The sequence below is a fragment of the Lichenostomus cassidix genome, chromosome Z, assembly GCF_008360975.1.
Source record: "Lichenostomus cassidix isolate B80296 chromosome Z, HeHo_3.0, whole genome shotgun sequence".
NCBI classification, from domain to species: Eukaryota; Metazoa; Chordata; class Aves; order Passeriformes; family Meliphagidae; genus Lichenostomus; species Lichenostomus cassidix.
In genome coordinates, this window is record NC_139511.1 from 38,575,507 (window position 1) to 38,595,233 (window position 19,727).

The 19,727-nt window shown below is 37.7% G+C and overlaps 1 protein-coding gene across 1 annotated transcript in view; it reads left to right on the forward strand.

Moving 5' to 3' along the window:
* The window catches only part of FRMD3 (FERM domain containing 3), a 140,285-nt gene extending 120,859 nt beyond the window's left edge, over positions 1–19,426 (forward strand). Inside the window, exons 11-14 of the mRNA XM_085042186.1 lie at positions 1,024–1,098; positions 1,634–1,702; positions 4,881–5,002; positions 15,969–19,426. Of these exons, the coding sequence (XP_084898312.1) occupies positions 1,024–1,098; positions 1,634–1,702; positions 4,881–5,002; positions 15,969–16,564 (862 nt within the window). The 3' untranslated portion in view covers positions 16,565–19,426. The remainder of the gene's footprint in view (positions 1–1,023; positions 1,099–1,633; positions 1,703–4,880; positions 5,003–15,968) is intronic.
* Positions 19,427–19,727: the final 301 nt, after the last annotated feature.

Sequence of the window (19,727 nt, forward strand, 5' to 3'; positions counted from 1 at the left end):
TGAAGCTAAAACAATCTATGAATAAAGTCTTAAGATAGTCGTTTTGAAACAGGAAATGTTTTCACACATTTCAGAGAAATAGAGTTGTACAGTGGGGATGGTTAGTTACTTAACATCATTAGATAAATCCCATTTGTTTATGTTCTGTACAATACCAATAAGGTATTCTAATAAGATTATAGCAGACATAGGCAGATTGTGTTAGTAATTCATGATAATGACACTTTACCTTAATTAAATTTGGTCGTCTCCTCTTCCTAGAAGAGTTTGAGACTTGGAATTTAAGGTAAGGTCATGATCTCATGACATGTTTTGAAAAACAGAGGTTTAGTCCTGTCTTGATCCAGGTTCAGGGTTCACTGGTGTGATTATGTTCAAGTAGATATTAATCATAGAAAGTTTTTTACTAGGGTCTGGGAATAAGAGACTCAGTACAACATCAATCTGCCATTTTTCAAGAGAACATCAAAGAAATAGTATGCCTGAGGTACTCTTTCATGATCTTTGTTATAAAAGACTTTTTTTATAAAATGTTGCTGTGTATTTGGTGATTACAGGGAAGCAGTAGGATATGATGTAGTCTACTAAGAATTTGACTGAATAGAGATACTGGAAAAGCACCTACTTTAGGAGACAAGTAGTTGTGTTTATTATTTCTTTGTTTTCCTAATGGAAAAGCAGAAATAACCATATCTTCCCGCAATGAGACGGTATGTCACAGGGGCTTTTGGTGCACCACAGTCTTTCCTTCATCCTGTGAATGAAAATCTGTAGAGATGCCGCAAGTGTCCGCATTTAATTTTCTTGTTTTCCTGACAATCACTTGTTCCATGTTCAGTCATTCTATGCTCAGTGATTTTATGTATGCTTCATAGTGTAGTTGGTATAAAGGCCTTAAAAAAGTTGAAAAGCTCAATTTTTGAATATTACTTTATGGTATAAAACCAACAAAGTTTGCAGTTTACCTTATTTTTGCTTATCACGTACTCGAAAATGTGACAACCTCTGTTATTTTTCTTCAAGGTATGCAAAATCCAGTCAGATCAAGACAATGTCCAGCAGCAAGATATTTTTTAAAGGCAGTAGATTTCGATATAGGTGGGTGTTTGCTGTTTCTTTTTCATGGTAAATAATTTCAGAAATTAAGAAAATGTCAGTAATTACTCAAAGCAAATTCAGGCCTTTTTCTGCTGGAGGGTCTCTTCACACCTAGTTGAGGTCAAGATTTGAAAGACTTTCTGTTGCCTCTTTAGTGTCACTTTTAAAATAAGCAGACAGCTCCACTTTTTGTGCAGCTTCTGTAAAAATAAAGATGTGTGTGGCCAGTGCAGAGATTTTATGCCCTCTGCAGCTGGGTAGCCCTGAACCAGGTGTGAGTTAAAGAGGCAATCCAGTCCCACTTGTGGTGTTCCACTACAAAAGGTTGCTTCTTCTTTGGTAGCTTTGTGGGCAAAGAGTCAGCACAATTTTTTTCTGGGACATTATGTATGCACTTTATAGGAATTTTTCCCTCCCATTTTTTTCCCTCCCTTTTTCCTCCTTTTGTTGAATGCAAATTAATTGTTCATATTTACATAGTTCTTGGCATTTATCTTAGTACTTACTTGAATATTTATTTCATCTTTTAATGCAGTGGAAAAGTAGCCAAAGAGGTTGTGGAGGCAAGCTCTAAAATCCAGAGGGAACCTCCTGAAGTTCACAGGTATGTCTTGACATTCAGTATGAAAGTGTAAGGACTAGGGAGGATTATTTTTCTCGACAGAAATATTCTCTTTCCTATACTGTCAGGTGTAATGGCTGTAATTCTGGGCTTCCACAATTACACAAGCAAGCCTTAGGAATATGTGTCAGCAATGTTTTAAAATTCTGACAGTAGTGTATTGTCTCCCACAAGGGAGAACCTAATCTGTGCTGCTTTGGAGGTGAGTTTAATTAATGAGTCAGATTGGTAGTTTATACTATTTTTTGTGTTATGAGATAAACTTATTATAGGATCCTGACAGAAAAGTACATTCTCATTTCATTCCTAGATTTCATTTGGTTTTGAAAGTTTTTCATTTGTATATGCTTTTGGGTATGTTTAAAAATATACTTGATAGTTTTTCCATAATGCAGTGAGATCAAACAGCATGAAGTTCATTCAGTAAAGAGAAGAAAAATATTAGAGAATCTTCCTTTTGGGGGAAAATCTGGCTTGTAAGAAATAGTCAGCTGGTCTTTGCAAGCAAACTAATGCTTTCAGGTCCTTATCACTCATTGTAGTGACAGTAAAAATTCCTAAGAATCTGATTAAAGCACTTCAGAAAAGAAGGAAACCATCAGGGAAAATTATTTAAAACCTTTTTTTTAAAAAAAAAGGTTACTTAACTTTCTGAACATTCTACAGCCATGTCCCTATTTTTCTTGAGATTTCTTTTCGTGTTTGCAGGGAGTGTGCTTGGTTTTTTAATTGAACATTGCTATTCTGTCTATATTTGAGATAAAAGTAGATTGTCTTTACTAAAGGATGGGAATATATTTGCAGTAATTATTTATATGTTGTCCAGCCCTACTATGTAATTAACAGAGGCTGTGCAGGCATGCTTACAAAGATGTTATTCCAGATTACGTTTTAAAATGGGGTATGTGAAGGTCTAGAATATGTGAAATGAGAACACAGAAAGCAGAATATAGATGCATCATTGAGTCAGTGTAGAATTCTTGGGCACACAAATGTATTTTAAATGAGAATAATTGCTCACTTTAGGAAATAGCTGGTTGCCTGCTTTCCAAGAGGTATCTTTTTTCCAGTATAAGAAAACATTTTTACATACAATTGGTTTTTACCTCATATTTTGCCTTTATTTGATTTCTATATTTAAAAGTATTTTAAACATATTGTTTAAAACTTGGTGTATGTAAAGAAACAGACAAGAGGGCAAATAAGTTTATAAAGCAACATTATGTGTATTTAACACCCAGAAGTAGCAATGAATATTTTTTTATCATTGACATTCTTACAAAGCTTGTATTTGCAATATTGTGGAAGGTCCAAGTTCAGTTTCTTAGAAAGACTAAGGAATAGTGTAATGATTGATTTCAGGTGCTTTCATAGCTCAAGCTGTAAAAAAGGAGACAGAGGTAGGTGATCCTTCTAAAAACACAAGTAGGCAAAATGTCTAACAAATTTTTGGCTCAAAAAAGAGGCATATTTTAACACAAACTACTCTGTGAAAGAGGATTTTGGGATAGGAAATGGTGGCTTTTCAGAAGCAAAACATTTAGAAAAAGAATTTGACAGAAGGTAATTATACATATCTATATTTATATATCTAAATATATATAAAGTTTTTTCTCCCTGTGCCCTCACCCTCAAAGTTAATTCAGTTGTACCATGGCTGCATTAAGAAAGAACCATGCAGTTGAAAAGTGGGTACTGCTCAGTATCTTTGTATTTGGATATTACACTTAAAGCGCTGTATACTGAAAATCTGTTGGAGTGTGTAGTCATGCAGGATTAATGCAGTGGCAAGTTCTTCTGACAAACACACACACTGAATGATTTAATGTTTTGTTGCCAGGGCATGCCTGAAGGAGGCATCTCTGTAAACATGTATGGAGTGGAAGCCTGTGTGTGCTCCCAGGCACAACTCACATTTTGGGAGTTGCTTGAGAGCTCTTTACAACAAGCACAAAGCTCCAGAGATTGCATAACAAGCCTATGGATTTACTGTTGGGTTGGAATGACTATCATAACAATAATTGGAGTAAAAGCCTTCTCTGGATAGTGAAAATTTAAACTAAATACTTATCAGAGACTGTTCAGAGAATGCAAATGAGGACCTAATTGTCTTTGGGCATGTGTTAAGGCACAAGAAATCATGTCAATTGAGCAACAAAGTTTGTTTATGCTCACAGAATATTTAATGACATGCAATATGGGTTAAAAGTTGGTCATCTGTGTCCTAAGTTTAACCTTGGGATCTAAAGCAACACAGAGCTCCATCTTTTAACTTGCAGTAAGTTCTTTATTCGGTTTGTTTATGTGGAATTTTAAGTTGAATCTTTGTGCAAAATTGAAATGCATTGTGTGAATCTTCAGCACCGCATCTATACATCATTTGAAATCAAGTTCAATACTCTTCCATTTCATCTTTTCTTTAGTCAAAAGTAAATATTTTATAACATAATGGTTGAGACTTATTACAGGACACTTGCTTCAGGCCTATATTGTGTGAATCCTAGATAATGTATTCAAAAGAGCCATTTTACATTCTCAGTAATATATTTTCGGGCTAATAAGGGTCATGACTGAAGAAGATGAACAGCATTCCTAAAACTTTCCAGAGCATATTCAACACCTGCTAGTGGAAAGCCTCTTAGAGTGAAGTAAAGGAAGAAAGAAAACAGCCTGAGTGCTGGGAGGCATGATGTAGAGGCAGCATCTGGGGAGCGTGGGCACGAGTGAGAGCACTCCCTATCTGTAAACCACAGGGACACAGTTGTTCCTGCTTTAGTCTTTGATCTGCAGTGCTCAAACTGTAACAAATCCTTTATCCAGCTCTGGAGGCAATTGAACAACCTTCCCCTTCCTTGAATTCAAATACTAATGTATGCTGTACACCGTGGAGAGGAGCAATGCACTGAAATCCTGCCTGAAATGAAAGGAAGTCAGGCAGTGTAAAGGAGGTAAACCAGCACAAAACCTCTCTTCAGATACCAAAAGGTTTACACCTGTGGAGGGTGCAACATAACACAGCTGAAAGCAGCATTCGACGTGTTAGAGCTTTTCATGATAGCTCAGGGCCTAGTAATTTTTGCAAGATGATGCTGAGATGAAACCCACTGGACTGCAGTTATTCCCAGTAAGCAAACTGACCCTGTTTCCCTCATTCTTTTAGAACCAGCATTACCCAGAGTCGCAGCTCTCCCTCCTTGAACAAGCAACTCATAATCAACATGGAACCTCTGCAGCCTCTCCTTCCTTCTCCCTGTGAGGAGGAAGAGATTCCTTTAGATGAAGGTGAGTCACTTACCCAATTCCTGCCAATATTTATTACAAAGCATACAGAAAAAGTGTGATACTGACTCAGGGATATGGAAAAAAATCTAATAATTTTTGTTAGGAATACATCATTAAGTCTCTGCATGTCATATTCGGAAATGATCACTGGCTCAAGAAACCATGCACAAGCCTTATGCATGATACATTGTGAGGAAAGTTGATTTCTGTTTCAAAAAATCTTCTTTTAGACCAGACAAAAGGATCTTATGAAATAAATAATCTCAACAGGGCACCTTTTTCCAAATAGCGTCAGCAGTTGCTCAGGAGTGAGAACTGGCAGTTTAAAGCCGGGTATGTTGTTTTTCTTGATTCCTTTTACTTTTATATTTCTTTCTTTCTGCTTTCGTGTTAGGAAAAACTCCCTGCTAGCCTAATTTTCTTGACAAAAAAGTACATTATTTGAAGAGCATCTAGGAAAGATCTGTTAATTTGATCTCCTTGACAAAAAGGAGTGTTATGGGAAGATCAGTTTGAATTTATTTTGTAGAACAAGGTTTCCAGGTTATTGTTTTTTTCTTGATATTTTAAATATTACATTGAGTACTTTTCGAGATATGGTCACTACAAACAATGATGTGAACATCACAGACAGCTTAAATGAAGATAATGCCTTCTTCCTAATGAAAGAGGAAGCCAACCATACAAAACCTGATAGTGGCTCTTGCTTGAGATGTAGTGAGGTAATTTTTTAAGAGGTTGGGAAATATGATCTTTGCTGTTGCTTTCTTTTGGTCATTTAACAGGAAACAGAAGATAGCTGAGTGATTATCTTCATTTTCAGGGGAGCATGTCCTAATTTCATTTTGTCTGAGTCATATGAACATGCTTTGCTCATTCTTGGGAGTTTCGACACTGAATCTAGTCAGAACGGGTGAATTATATTGTCTGCGTACATACCTTATAATAATTAGTAGTAGCAGCTGTTAGTTTTAACAGTTACTTGTTTACCTCTGCTGTGAAATACATGTATCTGAGAATTTTTGCTCTTGCAGCCAAGTAGTATCGCTGTGTTTCTTCTGGGCAGTTGTCCTCACTGCAGAGTAAAAACAGTTTGCTGTGTGTAAGACTCCTGTAACCACACTTACAGCTCTAGGCAATGCAATCTGTTTTGGAAACTGGTGATTTGCTGCTATATGCTCACCAGACAGTGCTTGTTTTAAATGTTTGTGTTACATCTGCTTGAAAAATCACCTTTTCTTTCAGTCAGTCAGATTGTTGTTACTATAATGAGTTAATAGAAATATTTGCTGGTGAGTTTCCTGTAGAATCTTTTATGTGTAATACCACCAGCTGCTAAGTTAACAGTATTTAGCCTTTCACAGTCTTTTCTTGCAGAAAACTTGGCTATATCATCAAATTGGAGCTTGGACTGATCTCACAGCTCTCAGACAGTGGTACTGGCTCTCTTCCGAACATCCACTTCTGTAGATTCCCACCTTCTCCCTTGCACCAGCACTAACCACACCAGAATGAACTGGGAGGAGGAGTTTAAAAAAAATTAATAAAATAAATTTAAAACAACAACAACAAAACCAAACCAAATCCAATAACAACAGCAAACTAAACTAAACGAAAAAAAAATTCGAAAACCAAACAACCCCTTAACTGTGCAGTGCCTGACTCACCCTCTGAGTGGCTCATCAAGAGGGTCAAGCAAGGTCCTATGTTAGGGTAAGGGCACGAGCAGGAGGTAGGGAGAGGGGAAACATCCAGCCCTGAGACTGGCATAACTGCCTTGGGAAGCTGCTTTTAGTGTGCTACAGACACAAAACAGCCTTGGTATTTCTGTATATGTCTCGGCCCAGTGAGGCATACTTTCACTTCTGTTGTTCCAAAGGGAAAAGTCAATGTTATCAGCCAAATAATTCATGCATGAAATCTGAGCCAACAGGTATCAAGTGACCTAAAAGTTTTCATCACTTTGTCAAAACCACATTAATATCCTGTGACTGAAGAGGCATGGTTTTGCCTATTTTCTTAAAAAAATGGTCTACTCAAATAAGTAAAGCCCTGATAGCATCTGGTGTTAGAAAATCCAGAGACCTGAAAACTACGACCTGAAAAACAGTTGCCAAGTGATCAGGACAGGAAGTAATCTCTCACCAAAATGAGATGGTGAAAGAAGGCGGCCACATAATCTGTATAGCAGTACCACAAGAAACATGATGTGTTCAGCTACACATGGAGACAGAGCCAAGCTGTACTTGGCACTGGTGAGGCTGCACCTTGAATCCTGTGCTCAGTTTTGGACTCCTCACTGCAAGAAAGACATTCTGCTGCTGGAGTGTGTCCAGGGAAGGGCAGCAGTGCCAGTGAAGGGTCTGGACCACAAGTCCTGTGAGGAGCGTTTGAAGGATTTGGGGAGGTTTAGTCTTGGTGAGGGTTGGGGCAACATTATCACTCTACACTCCCTGAAAGGAGTGTGCAGCCAGGTGAGGATTGGCCTCTTCTCCCAGGTAATAAACAACAGGACAAGAGGAAGTGGTCTCGAGTTACACCAGAGGGGGTTTAGCTTGGATATAAGGAATATTTCTTTATGAAAAGGATGGTCAGGCATTGGAGCAAACTGTCCAGGGACGCGGTTGAATTGACACCCTTGGAAGTGTGGGTGTGGTGCCTGGGGACATGGTTTGGTGGTGAACACGGCACTGCTGGGTTAACAGACGTGATGATCTTTCCAACCTTAATGATTCTGTATATGAGAATGAGCACACACCTGCTGCCATCTGTCTAATTGTCTGTCTGTGTGAGAGTTCTCAGCTGTGCAAGCTTTGGTTGTAGGGGAGAGGCATGTGGAGCTTTTGTAGGTACAATTTTTTTTTTTACGTATTTTCTTGCTCAGAGTTAGTCGAGACAGGGAGTTTCTGACTCAGTCATAAGATTTCAACATGTCTCCCTTAGTTATTTGTACATAAACCTGTGGGGAGTGATTTGAAATCAACATGGTAATTTCTCTTTTGCAGGAGCTTGGTCACATGAAACAGAAATGATGCATTTTATTTCTCAACATCAGTGTGCAGGAGCACACTGGCCTTTTTTTCCCCTTGCATTAAGATTTGATGCCTTGGATATTTTTATGCTTCTGTGTGGTTCAGCTGTTATGCTAGCAACTGCTAGCTGAGATGGATGCTGTGGAAGTTTGTAATGTATGTTATGAGGCATTTGGAAATGTTTCAGATGTTGGAAATCTTTCACATCCTTGTCTGGCTGACACTTGTGTCCTTGTTTAGGCCTTCCTTTGCATAGTGAACACATTGGTATTTAGATTTTTGTAAGAATTTATGCTTTCCAGTTTTTATAGCCATGTACACAATGATGAGTCAGCCCTTTTTAGTGAGGTTTTAATGATCCTATTTTGGTAGCTACAACAGTTATGAGAATAAAAATGAGAAAATAATACAGAGTGTTACTTTTGAAGGGGTGACAAAATGGAGGTAGGAAGCAAAGGAGTACCTGGTCTTTCCTCACACCCACAAGAAAGTTCTTGCAGAGAAGGAAAGGAAGAGAGAAATCTTTGCTTTGCAGAAGGAAGGAGCAAACAGGACCTCTGCTGGATATTTGTGCTATACAGGCTGTGTGGGAAAGGAGCCACTATAAAGATGCTTTCTAGAAGCTCCATTGAAGCTGATGTCTTTCATGGCTGAAATAGCTCGGTGTTAAATATACATTTTCAGGACTGCCTCCACTGCCCCTCTCTTTCCCACAGGTTTGCATGCACATCACTGACTTTTTTTGGTACAAAGGGAGCAAGGATGGCAGATAATAAAGACTCAGCACGACATGTTATAGACATTACAGATGAGTATTCTAGGAAGTGAAAGGCTACAGCCCCACCAGCACACTACTTCCAGTTTATCTCTTCTATGTGGCATTGGTGTACCTGGATCTTTCCCACCATCCCATAATGTTATGCATATGGTTGCCTTCCACCTCCCAGCTGGAGTAAGTTATCAGCAGCCAGCAAATGTGCATCATGCTTTTTTTGGGAACCTGCTTATCTCTGCTGGATGGGAGCAGGGAAGTGCCCAGCCTTTTGAAGCAACATTTCTTTCTGGTGGATAAGAATGCATCCAATAATTGTCCACAAGAGGGAACTGGAGCACATATAAAAAGAGAGAATTTTTCCCTGGACTTTGAAATTTTCTCTTCTAATTTTCACATGGGAAGGTCAATTTTCGTTTAGGCTAGAAATGAATGTGTTTTCATCTCACTAGTTTGCCTTGTGACTAATATTTGTAAACACAGCATAGGATTTTTCCATTGTATCTACATGTTCCCCAAATAATTCCCAGGCAGTGATGGGGAGCTGACATAACTGGCCACATTAAACCTTTTTAGAAAAATAATGGGGACAGTGTCATTTACTCTGTGAAATACAGTCTATGAATGCTGGCCTCTTTTTTAACTGCAATATGTTTTGATGCCTTAGGTATTTTTATGTCTCTGTGTGTGGTTCAGCTGTTATGCTAGCAACTGCTAACTGAGATGGATGCTGTGAAAGTTTGTATTGTACATTATGAGGCATTTGGAAATGTTTAAAAATAACCTCTGGTTCTGTTCCCTGGTGGGATATTTTTGTTGGCCACATTAGAAGCTTGTCATTTGATTCATTGAGAGTGACTTGTGATAGTCTCTTAAAACTCAGTGGTAACTTAATAAAAGGTCAAAGCTGGTATGGAGAGAGCCTTTACAAGACTTTGAGAAGAGGAATTAATAGTCAAAATGGTGAAATGTCTTGTAAAAATCCAAACCAAGAGAAGCATTCATTTGAAGATGGTTAACCACTGCAACAAGGAAGTGTGCATTCGTTTACTGCGGCATGGCTCCAAGATCACAGCCAGAAGGGCTGGTAAATTTACATTTATTTTACTCAAACCCTTTTTGAAAACCCTCTCACCCTATTTTGTTGTATTAGTAGTTGTCTCTTGGAAAGGAACTGTACTGTAAATGATGATGTTTTGTCAAGTATAGCAGAAAGTAAGGACAAATTACTGACAGGAACAAAGTTGCAAATGGAGAATGAATGAAACAAAACTTAAATTTGTTGTATTATCTTTCATAAAATTGTGGATTTCTTTGTTAATTGTTCACAAATGAGGGACTGGAATTTTGCCTTTGCATTTTTCTTGGACTGAGGTGGGGGGAATACTTTGAAACTGTAGTAGTTTATAACAAAATTAAATAGTTGTTAAACTAGCAGATAGGTTGGTAGTAGACTTTGAATATGAGCTGGATACAGTAATGGAGACAGCACAGCTTTTTGCTTCAATGAGGTTTCCAGATTGCAACTTTCTTTGGTTTATTTTTCTAGATACTGAATAATTTCATATACTGAATAATAGTGGTGGAGAAAGGTGGAGCTTGGGCAGAGTCTGATTTAGGTCTCTTTTTCACTACACGCAAGAGGAGTGCAACTCAAGGAACAAAATGTGTTCAGAATTGTTGTGGACAGCAAAGTGGTGGGTTTTTTTAGGAAATCCCTTTGCCAAGGATCCTTTGGCCCCTCTGTCAACAAATATGTCAATTTTCTTAATATCAGAAGCAATTCTGAAATTTGTTTTTCCATGCTCTCTGTGGTACTGTTTGCTTTTGATACTTTGCCATCTATGGGTTGAATTATTTCAGTTTTTACTCACCGATATAAAATTTTTGTATTGAATATTCATTTCAGAAATTAGTTTTTTATCAAAGAATTAATTGAAAATGTTCTGGCAAAAACTAGAATATCAGAAAGCATAGTAGTGCAGTAGATATAGAAGAATCTGCTTCTTGCAGTGGCTTGCCTCTGAGTAGCAGCAGCTCCTGGTTGCCTTTGCTTCTTGAATTCATGACTCAGGGGAAACAGTAGAATCTATGAGAGTGCACCTAAGTGCCTTGAATCAAAAACACTAGCAACATTGAAAAAGTGTTACTATTGGCATGTATTTTTATATTCTTAAGTCTCAGAGGTTAAATACTGGCTCCAAATAGATGCAAGACATCTTGTCATTTTAATATAATGACACCAATCATAACAGATTTGTGTGTTGGGGCTACACTGGTTCTTAAAACCCTTGATTTTGTAGTACTATTCATAGTATGTTATTCCTTTTGAAGTACACATGCAAAAAAAATATATATCAGCATATCAAACATGTATATGAGCACCAAAGGACTGGAGTCAGCTTGCTCAAAACTCCTAACATGGGCCATAGAACCCCATTGCAATTGTGAGAATTTCAGAACAGTGCTGATTTGTGCCAGGAGGAGTCACCCAAGCTGAGTGGGGATGCTGAAATGTCCCACTCGCCCTTTTGCTTGGGTGCTAAGCTTTCACATCAGTGCTCAGCTCTTTTCAGTCTCACTCTCCTTGGCCTGGTGCTGCACACTGAGTGGCTGCAGTCCCATCACCAAGTCCTTCTTTCTCTGAGCTGCTGACAGATGTATCTTGCCTTCTCATTCCTGCTCCCATGGCACACAGTTCTCTCTCCCTGCTGCTCCCCTCAGTCCTATTGCTGCTTGATCTTGTTTCTGGAAGGGGATCAACAGCAGTGGGTTGAACTCCTCCCAGGCCAAACGGAGGTTTAAGACAGGCAACCCAGAAGGGCCCCTGTGCTGCATGCTCTACTCTGTTTCTGTCTCTGTGCTTTGGGTGCCATTTGTGGGCTGAGAAAAGCAGAGCAGAGGCCTCCAGTGGCTACGCTAGCCATGACATTGAACACTGTGACACACAGCATAGCTGGGAGGCAAGCTGCAATGACACCAAATGTGCTACTCATGTGAGCTGGCAACTGGGACAGGGCATTGCTCCCTTCTAGAAGTTCTCATTAGACTAGAGCAAACAGCAATGGCCAGCAGGAAAGCCAGGTCACTGCCTAAGAAGGAGTTACTATAAACTGTCATTGATTAACTCTCCTTGAAAAGCTATAACAGATGTCTTTCATGGGCACGAGATGTAGGTATGGTACAAATCTGTGACCTGTTTCTGAAGGCTGGAAGTCTGGCTGTGATGCAAATCCTGCTTGATGTAGATCCTATGTAGGGAAATACTTAAATTCAATGCATTTCTAGAGCCTGTCTCATTTTTCTACATTTTCTTTGAGACGTTCAGGCACTTTGCTTGTGTGAGAAGGCCACATTCTCCTTCCTTCTGAAAGGTCATTCTGTACATACTAAAATGAATTTTGTCCACATGAAAAGTTAGTGAAGGATACACAATGTTTCTAGAGGAAGATGTAAAAAGGACAGGAAGGAATTGTCCTAATTGTAGCCTGGTGGGCTTATCTGTTTACATGCATGTATGAAGTGTTCCTAGCTCTGTTTTCTCTGGCCCACAACTAATTTTCCACTTCTCTATTTAAAATAAGGATATATTCGCACTTGTTCCTTTTTCCACTATACAAAGCTTTTACAGATGTGTAATTGTGTTTGTGTTTCTGGTAAGAAAAGCCAAGTGCAGGATATCCAGCCAACAGACAATGTGTGAACTGAATTTTTTAATAAGCAGACAACACATTTTTCTGGGGTGCTGTATTTTCAGTGGCTGCAGCTTCTTAAGAATGGAGGAGCTAGGGCTGCCCTTCATCTTGCTAATCATCAGCTGCTGGTTTTGGCCCCTCTACAAATACTAGCAGCTGACAACTTTTATGTCAGAGCTCTTGCATGTTCATGTTCACAGCAGATAACCACAGTAATCTCATGTTGTATTCAGCTGTTCATGTTCCTGGTTTGGAGCAACCACAGTATTTGGTGGAAGGGCAATACTGAGTTTCGCTAGGATAATGAATTTCTGGCTCTGTAAAGTTTGTTCGTTTGCCAGAAAAGTGTGGCTTTGGAAATATAAGAAATAAAGCTGAGTTTATTTACCTGATATTCCAGTAATCTGTATTAGAAGTTTCTGATTTATGGAATGTAAATCACCAGTAAGAATATAAAGCAAAGAACAGAAAGAAGAGGTTCTTCTCAAATGTAATTTAATTCTCAACTCATAAACACAATATAAATTTTAACTATCATTAAAGAAATAGTAGACTTTTCAAAATCATGCCAACAGATTATATAAAATGGTAGTCTTATAAGGGTAGTAGCAAAATAATTATTGTGTATGAATAGGAGAAAGGACTTGCAGAAGAGTTGTAGAATAATGAAAGGGTGTAAGGAGTTGGGCTTGCTTTAACTTTTATATTCTCTTTTTCTTTTGGAATATTTCAAGGATTTTTGGGGTTTTTCCCTTGACTTTATAACTTCAGATAACTGGCTCTCTTGATGGCTATCTGAAAAGTAAAAATCTGAAAAACTTTCTTTTCTCTTAAATTTGTTTTACTGGAGTTACAGTTCCATACTGTGGAATTATTTTGAATTTTGGTACTTTAATGTGGTATTCTTAGGCTTGCATAAACATTGTAAATTATATGTGCCATAATGGTTTTACAGTTATGTCTTTTGAAATCATCAAACTATGAATGGCTCAACATACTTATCTATATATTGCAACATGACTGGAACTTTGCTGGAATCCATCATGTTGACCATGGTTAATAGCCTGTTCTTTCCTCAGTCCTTGACCTAAGAAATGCTGTGATGTTATAGGTTATATGAAGGAACAAGAATAACAGCTTTATACATTTAATTTTTAAAAATATCAAATGAGGTTGCAGCAGCAGTGTTTAATGCCCATTCTAAATATTCAGTTATTGATTTACACTAGTATTTGACTGATGTAAAATGCAGTTACTTTGACTTAATAAGTTTAAAAAACAAATAAGGGGGTAGAAAATTCTTGTTAGCAGTTGAAATTAAATAGCGGAATGTAAATTTTATGTGTGCTTCAGAGCTGCAACACATTCCAGCAGTCCTTCAGAAAACACTGTGCTTCTATCAACAGGTTACTCCCAAAGTCAGAAGTTTGCCAGTTATATGAGAAAAACACAGTTTTAATGAAAGTTAATGTGATATTTGTTTGTCATGTTCACTATGCATTTTATGCATGCTGGAATTTATTCTGTGGAGGAAGAGGAGGCTCAAGAATCATAAACTGGGGTGACCTTTCTTTGTGGGTAGCTGCAGCTGTCCCTCTCTATGATGAGAAGCATGATGAAGATATATTATTGACCTTGCACGTAAGCTGCTCTAGAGAGGCCTGTGGCCAGAATTCTCAAATCTGGGAGAGTAAAATTGCGTGCTTTAAACCATATTGAAATGTTAACCAAGTGGCTCAACTTAAATTTTACTCATACTAAGAATAATTGAAAAGCACATTTGAAAATCAAATTGTAGTACTTGAGTATCTAAAGATATGTGTAGAGGCTTAATGTTGGGCTCCAGGGTTCAAAAATTTTGGGTTTTGTATTTTAGGGTATCATGGGTGCACTCTCAAGTAACTCAGTATGGTTTGGGGATCCAGCATTACCTTCTGTTACAGTATGTTTAGGAGCCCAAATCTGTGCTCACTTCTTAGTGTTCATACACTGTTGTGTCTAGTTTCAGTCTGTTTGTATCCCCCTCTTCATGACTGTGGCAAGTGTATTTGTTAATGTAAAGACTGCTGTAGACAATTAAGTTCGAGCACAAAACATATTTCTTGCTGAAATGTCATGAATTTCTAAATTGGCTGTGATGAGAGAGGACGGAGTAGTTGAGGCAAGGAATAACTAGCTATGTAGCCAGATTAAATTTATGAAAATTAAGCTAATTAAATTATTAGACTAATAGTTTTCTTCATTGAGGTCAAGGTTTCATTTCAGCTATGCACATCTTCTGCTGAAGGGAACTCTCCTGCTCTCTCTCTGTCTCTGATAATGTGCTGTCTTCATGAGAACATATGACAAGCCAGCTCAGGAAGTAAAAACATCAGATGCTAACCGAAGCTGCCTTGCTCAGTGATGAAATGAAGGGAAGCAGAAATGGTCTTTTTGGTCATTTGGCCAAAATGTGAAACCTCACCTGGAGGCATGGCCAATAAGGCCTAGAGAGCAAGGAAAAGATAACAAATTACAAGGGGAGAGATCTGTCTGGGCCATTTTGAGTATTTGAAAGGGGAAATTTGAATGAGGAGGTGTCTTGACATTGCTCTGTAAGGGTGGTCAGTGCCCAGCTCTCTTCCCTTCCACTCCTGTGACTGTCAACTAATAGCAGTCACTGCAGTATTAAGTCATATAAGCAGCTGGACTTCTTTGCAGACTTACTGCTGTTAGAGGTAGACTGGAAAAAGGAGAGTGAATTTTGGGATGAAAGAGCTTGAGCAGAGAATGGTGTCATAAGAAAGTCTCCTCTGTAAAGGGGAGAGAGAAATATAGAGGACAGAGAAGAGAGACAAAGAACTAGGTGAGCAGGAAAAAAAAAGAGACATGAGAAGAATTTTTTTAACAGGTATAAATACTGTTTCCTGTTACCATGCTGTTTCAACGATATCTAATGCTCATATCCTGTGTTAACCTTCATCTCCTCTTGTCCTTTTTACTGTTAACATGAATTTATCATGATAATCTACTTTCTCTTTTTAATGTCTTGCTGTATGCTCAACTTTAGCTATTATCTTACCACACTCATTCATCTCAAAGGAATAAGGGTCGGTAGTTTTTGTTGTTATTGTAATTAGTATTATACACTAAAAAGCAACAATTCACATGTGTAGTAGATATTAATTTATACCAGAAGTCAGACTGCCAGTAGAAAATAAGCTGCTCTGTTTTCTGCTTTGCGCTACACCTTGATTAGTGGTAGCTGCATCAGACCCTCTTAAGCAGATCTGGTGTACTGCAGTGTTGTACAGGTATTGACCTCTTCTGAAAGCTTTTCCAGTTTTTGATAATTGTGTACAGTCTGGTTTCTATACGCAAAATTCAGAATCTTCTTTACAAACATCTGTTAGATACTATTGGAAGACTGACTTTTTCCAGCACGGCGTGACAAATTTAGGACTGTTGTTTTGATCTCATTTTCTCAGGTATCCAACTGCCAAAGGAAGATGAGATTTCAATACCTGTGACTTCAAGCTCTCCGGTAAAGGATACTGAGGAGAATTTTGATCTTGCTATTGAACAGGAAGAGAAGATGAAAGAGGAACCGTTAACCATCTCAGAGCTGGTGTACAATCCTAGTGCCAGCTTGCTGCCCACACCTGTTGATGATGAGATTGACATGCTTTTTGATACCTGTCCAAGAGTAGAGAATGAGAAAGATGATACTGATTCATTTGAGGAACTTGAAGCAGATGAAAATGCATTTTTAATCGCAGAAGAGGAAGAAATGAAAGAAGCTCGGAGAGCCCTGAGGTGGAGCTATGACTTTTTAATGGGCAACATAGAGGTGAATGCTTTTGTGAAGAGTTTCTCCAGACTATTTCTTGTAGGCCTTGGACTGTTGTTATTTGTGTTCCCTCTTTTCCTTGTTCTCCTGGAGTCGGACCTTCAAATCTCTTTCCTTCATGAAATCCGTCAGACACCGGAGTTTCAGCAGTTTCATGTTGAATATTACTGCCCCCTTAGGCAGTGGATGGCTTGCAAAATAAACTTCATCCGTGGTATGCTGGGCAGCTTTTAAATTTTACATTAATATGATACAACTAAGGGCTATATTCAAAATTTCAGTCTGTGACAGCTTTCCATAATGCCCCTGGGCCTATCTGTTGGTAGCTGCCTTTGTATCTTCATATCCAGTTTTCCTTACAGTCTCTTCAGGTTCTTAAGTTCCCTTTACATACTTAAATTGTCATTTTAATTACAGGCTTACACAGTCATCTCTCAATCACCAAAAAGAAGCTTTATTTTAATTACATTTCAGATTTCCTGCTTATCTATTACATTATATAAGACAGGGTCATAATAAGTTTCATTGTCCTTAACTTTTCAATCCATGGCACTAAAACTGATGATACCGAAAGAAAAACCTTTTGAATATATTCCTTAGTGCAACAATCTCTTCTAACCAATGCCTATACAAGCAATGTTTATGCTGGGTTTTTGGTTTTGTTTGTTTTTCTGTTTGTTTTTTTTACATTTGTATGTGTTTAAAATATTTTGGTAAATTTTTAGTAAAAGACAACTTATGATGTTATTTAAATGTACACATTGGTAAGAAGAATTCAGAAGGGCATGTAGGGTGTTTTTAGTGTTTTATCAATTATTTGTTTTTAAACTATTGGCTGGAGAATGAATGAATTCAATGTAGCTCTATATAAAGTGAATGTGTTTGGGAAACACATAGAAAGTTCACTCAAGTTCAGTAGGGGCTGCCTGGGGGAGGTGAAAGGTACAGCAAGTATGCGAAAGAATTTCTGAAAGGTACAGCTCTAAAGCTCGGGGAAAGGAGCAGAACTGAAATTATCCTTCCTTTTATCTGTGAGGTTGTCTTCCAATTTATCAGTTCTGTAGAAAGTCTTTACAACATAGTCCAAGTACGTGTAGGAAGAGATTGAGTCTGCAGTCTAAATGTAGATTATTGTACATAATGGAAGACAATAATAGTAAGTAGAAAAAAAAAAAAAGAAAAAAAGAAAAAAAAGAAAAAAAAAAGGACCCCAAACTAAATCACTAAATCAGTAGGTGAGTGACCTACTTTTAAAAACTATAAAGAAGAGGAAAAGGTGAAAAAGGAATAAATATTACATGTTTCTTTTTAAAAACAAACCATTAGGCTGTACAGTTGATATAAAAGTATTCTACTGGCTCACAGTTAAAGGCTTAAACACTTTAAGAGATGCATCTTCATGCTTGATGCCCTTTATGACTAACCTCTAAGACAACATATTTTCTGTGCATACTAATATGCTTCCTTTCACATATAGCAGCATACTTACCCTCTTTCCTTGTTATTACAAGCCCAGTTACAAGATCTAATGCTGTTTTGTGTAACATGGATTTGTATATCTAAAGGTATTCCAATATAGCTTAGAGAATATACTTATGTAAAATCTTGTCAATGCTGAGAACATTTGAGGACCTTCAAATATACCACAGAGGTTGTATTTAAGACAAGAAAGTTTTTATTCCTCCTCTCCCACAATCTTAGTGCAGCCTTGTGTCATATTTAAATTAAGGAACTTGAATTTTGGCTTCAGAGTCTTTCTCCTGCTTAGACACTTACGAATTGGAGACATATTCAAGGCTATTTTGTTAGATATGCATTTAACACATTGTAACCACATGTCTAATTCCTACTAAATAAATTCCTTTCGTTTCAATGTCAGGGAGTCTGTTTTGCTTGGTTTTCTCATGTAAGCCTTTGCAAGTGTCTAGTTTAAAAATGGCAAGTTTCATAGAGGATTTATCCTTCTCTTCTAGTCTTCTCCAGTTTTTAAGAGACAGAACAGTTACAGGGCTCAGGAATTCCTTTCCTCAGCTGAAAACTTTTGGATTGCTATTCATCTCCCCTCCAACAAAGACTAAATTAAACACCTGTGGTTCTTTATTGTCTTTGTCCTTGCTAATCTGTTTCCCAGAAGAATCATTAATGATTAGTTATTTGATGTCTATTTCCTCCTGTGCTACTTGCAGCTAAATGATCCTTTCCCATGAGGTAATAATCATTCAGCCTAATAGAAATGGAGAGTGAACTAATGTAGACATTTGGTCTTAGCAGGAAATTTTTCATTAATATTGTTGCTAAACAAAGGTGTCAAAAAAGCTGTTTTCAGTGGTGAAGGTTGTGAGAACTGACATCCTGCTGGACTGTGAAGACATGGTTGCATACAACCTCCTATAAAGTCTGATAATCATTGAAAAAAAAAGTTATATACTATAGTCTTGTCCCTGTGAATTACAGCACACCAGAAGTAGGAGTATTGTAATGCTTGATTTAACTCTTACCAGAAAATAGGTCAGTTGCATGAGAACCTAACCTCAAAAATTGTGCAGTGCAGTGAAGTTTTATGTAGGGTTAAATGCAAGTATGTGTGCACACGTGCTTGCATTTACTAACCATGTGCACACATTCAAACCTGGCCTCTTATATTCTCTCCTTCCTTCCTGATATTCTCTGGTCTCTCAAAGTAATTGAACTAAAAGTCATGAGAGTCTTATAACTTAAAGGCCAGGACCATGTCATCACAGAAGGATGTGGCTGGGCACATTCAGAGAGAGTAGCAGCTTTTTACTAGTAAAGATGACAGACTTGGAGTATGGAGTGTCTATAGGTACAGTATTGTGTATTTCTGTCTGTGCTTGGATTATATTGTAAAATGTTATGTACTTGAAATCTATTTTGTGATTTGTCTAACATTTATATACACAACTCTGGGAAGAATTAAAAATGGTTTTATTTCATGGAGTGTAAGGGGAAAATATACCTGTAACTTGAGCCTTATCTTTGTACAGTGAATTTCACATTTCTATATGTCAACATCCTGATTGTTTTGTATGTTGATATGATGGCAGGAATCCCTAATAAAATTACACTGGAGAAAAACTTTCTGCAGTTATGACAGTTCTTATGGGGAAAGATGTCCTATAAATACTAGTTTTTGTCAAGAAATACTTGGAATATAGTATAGTCCAAATTTATTATGGCTCTCACCATGTTCTCAATATAAATGTCTTTATTCATCAACTGTAGAGACATTAAAAAGTGCTTTAAAATAAGATGTTAATAACATGGCTTCAGGCTCATTTACCAAGAGACTATTGGTTTGTCTGCTTACCACGTAAGAGTTAGTCAGAGTCCTGAGATACAATTGCTACACACAGAGTAAAAACCAAGAAGCTTGTTT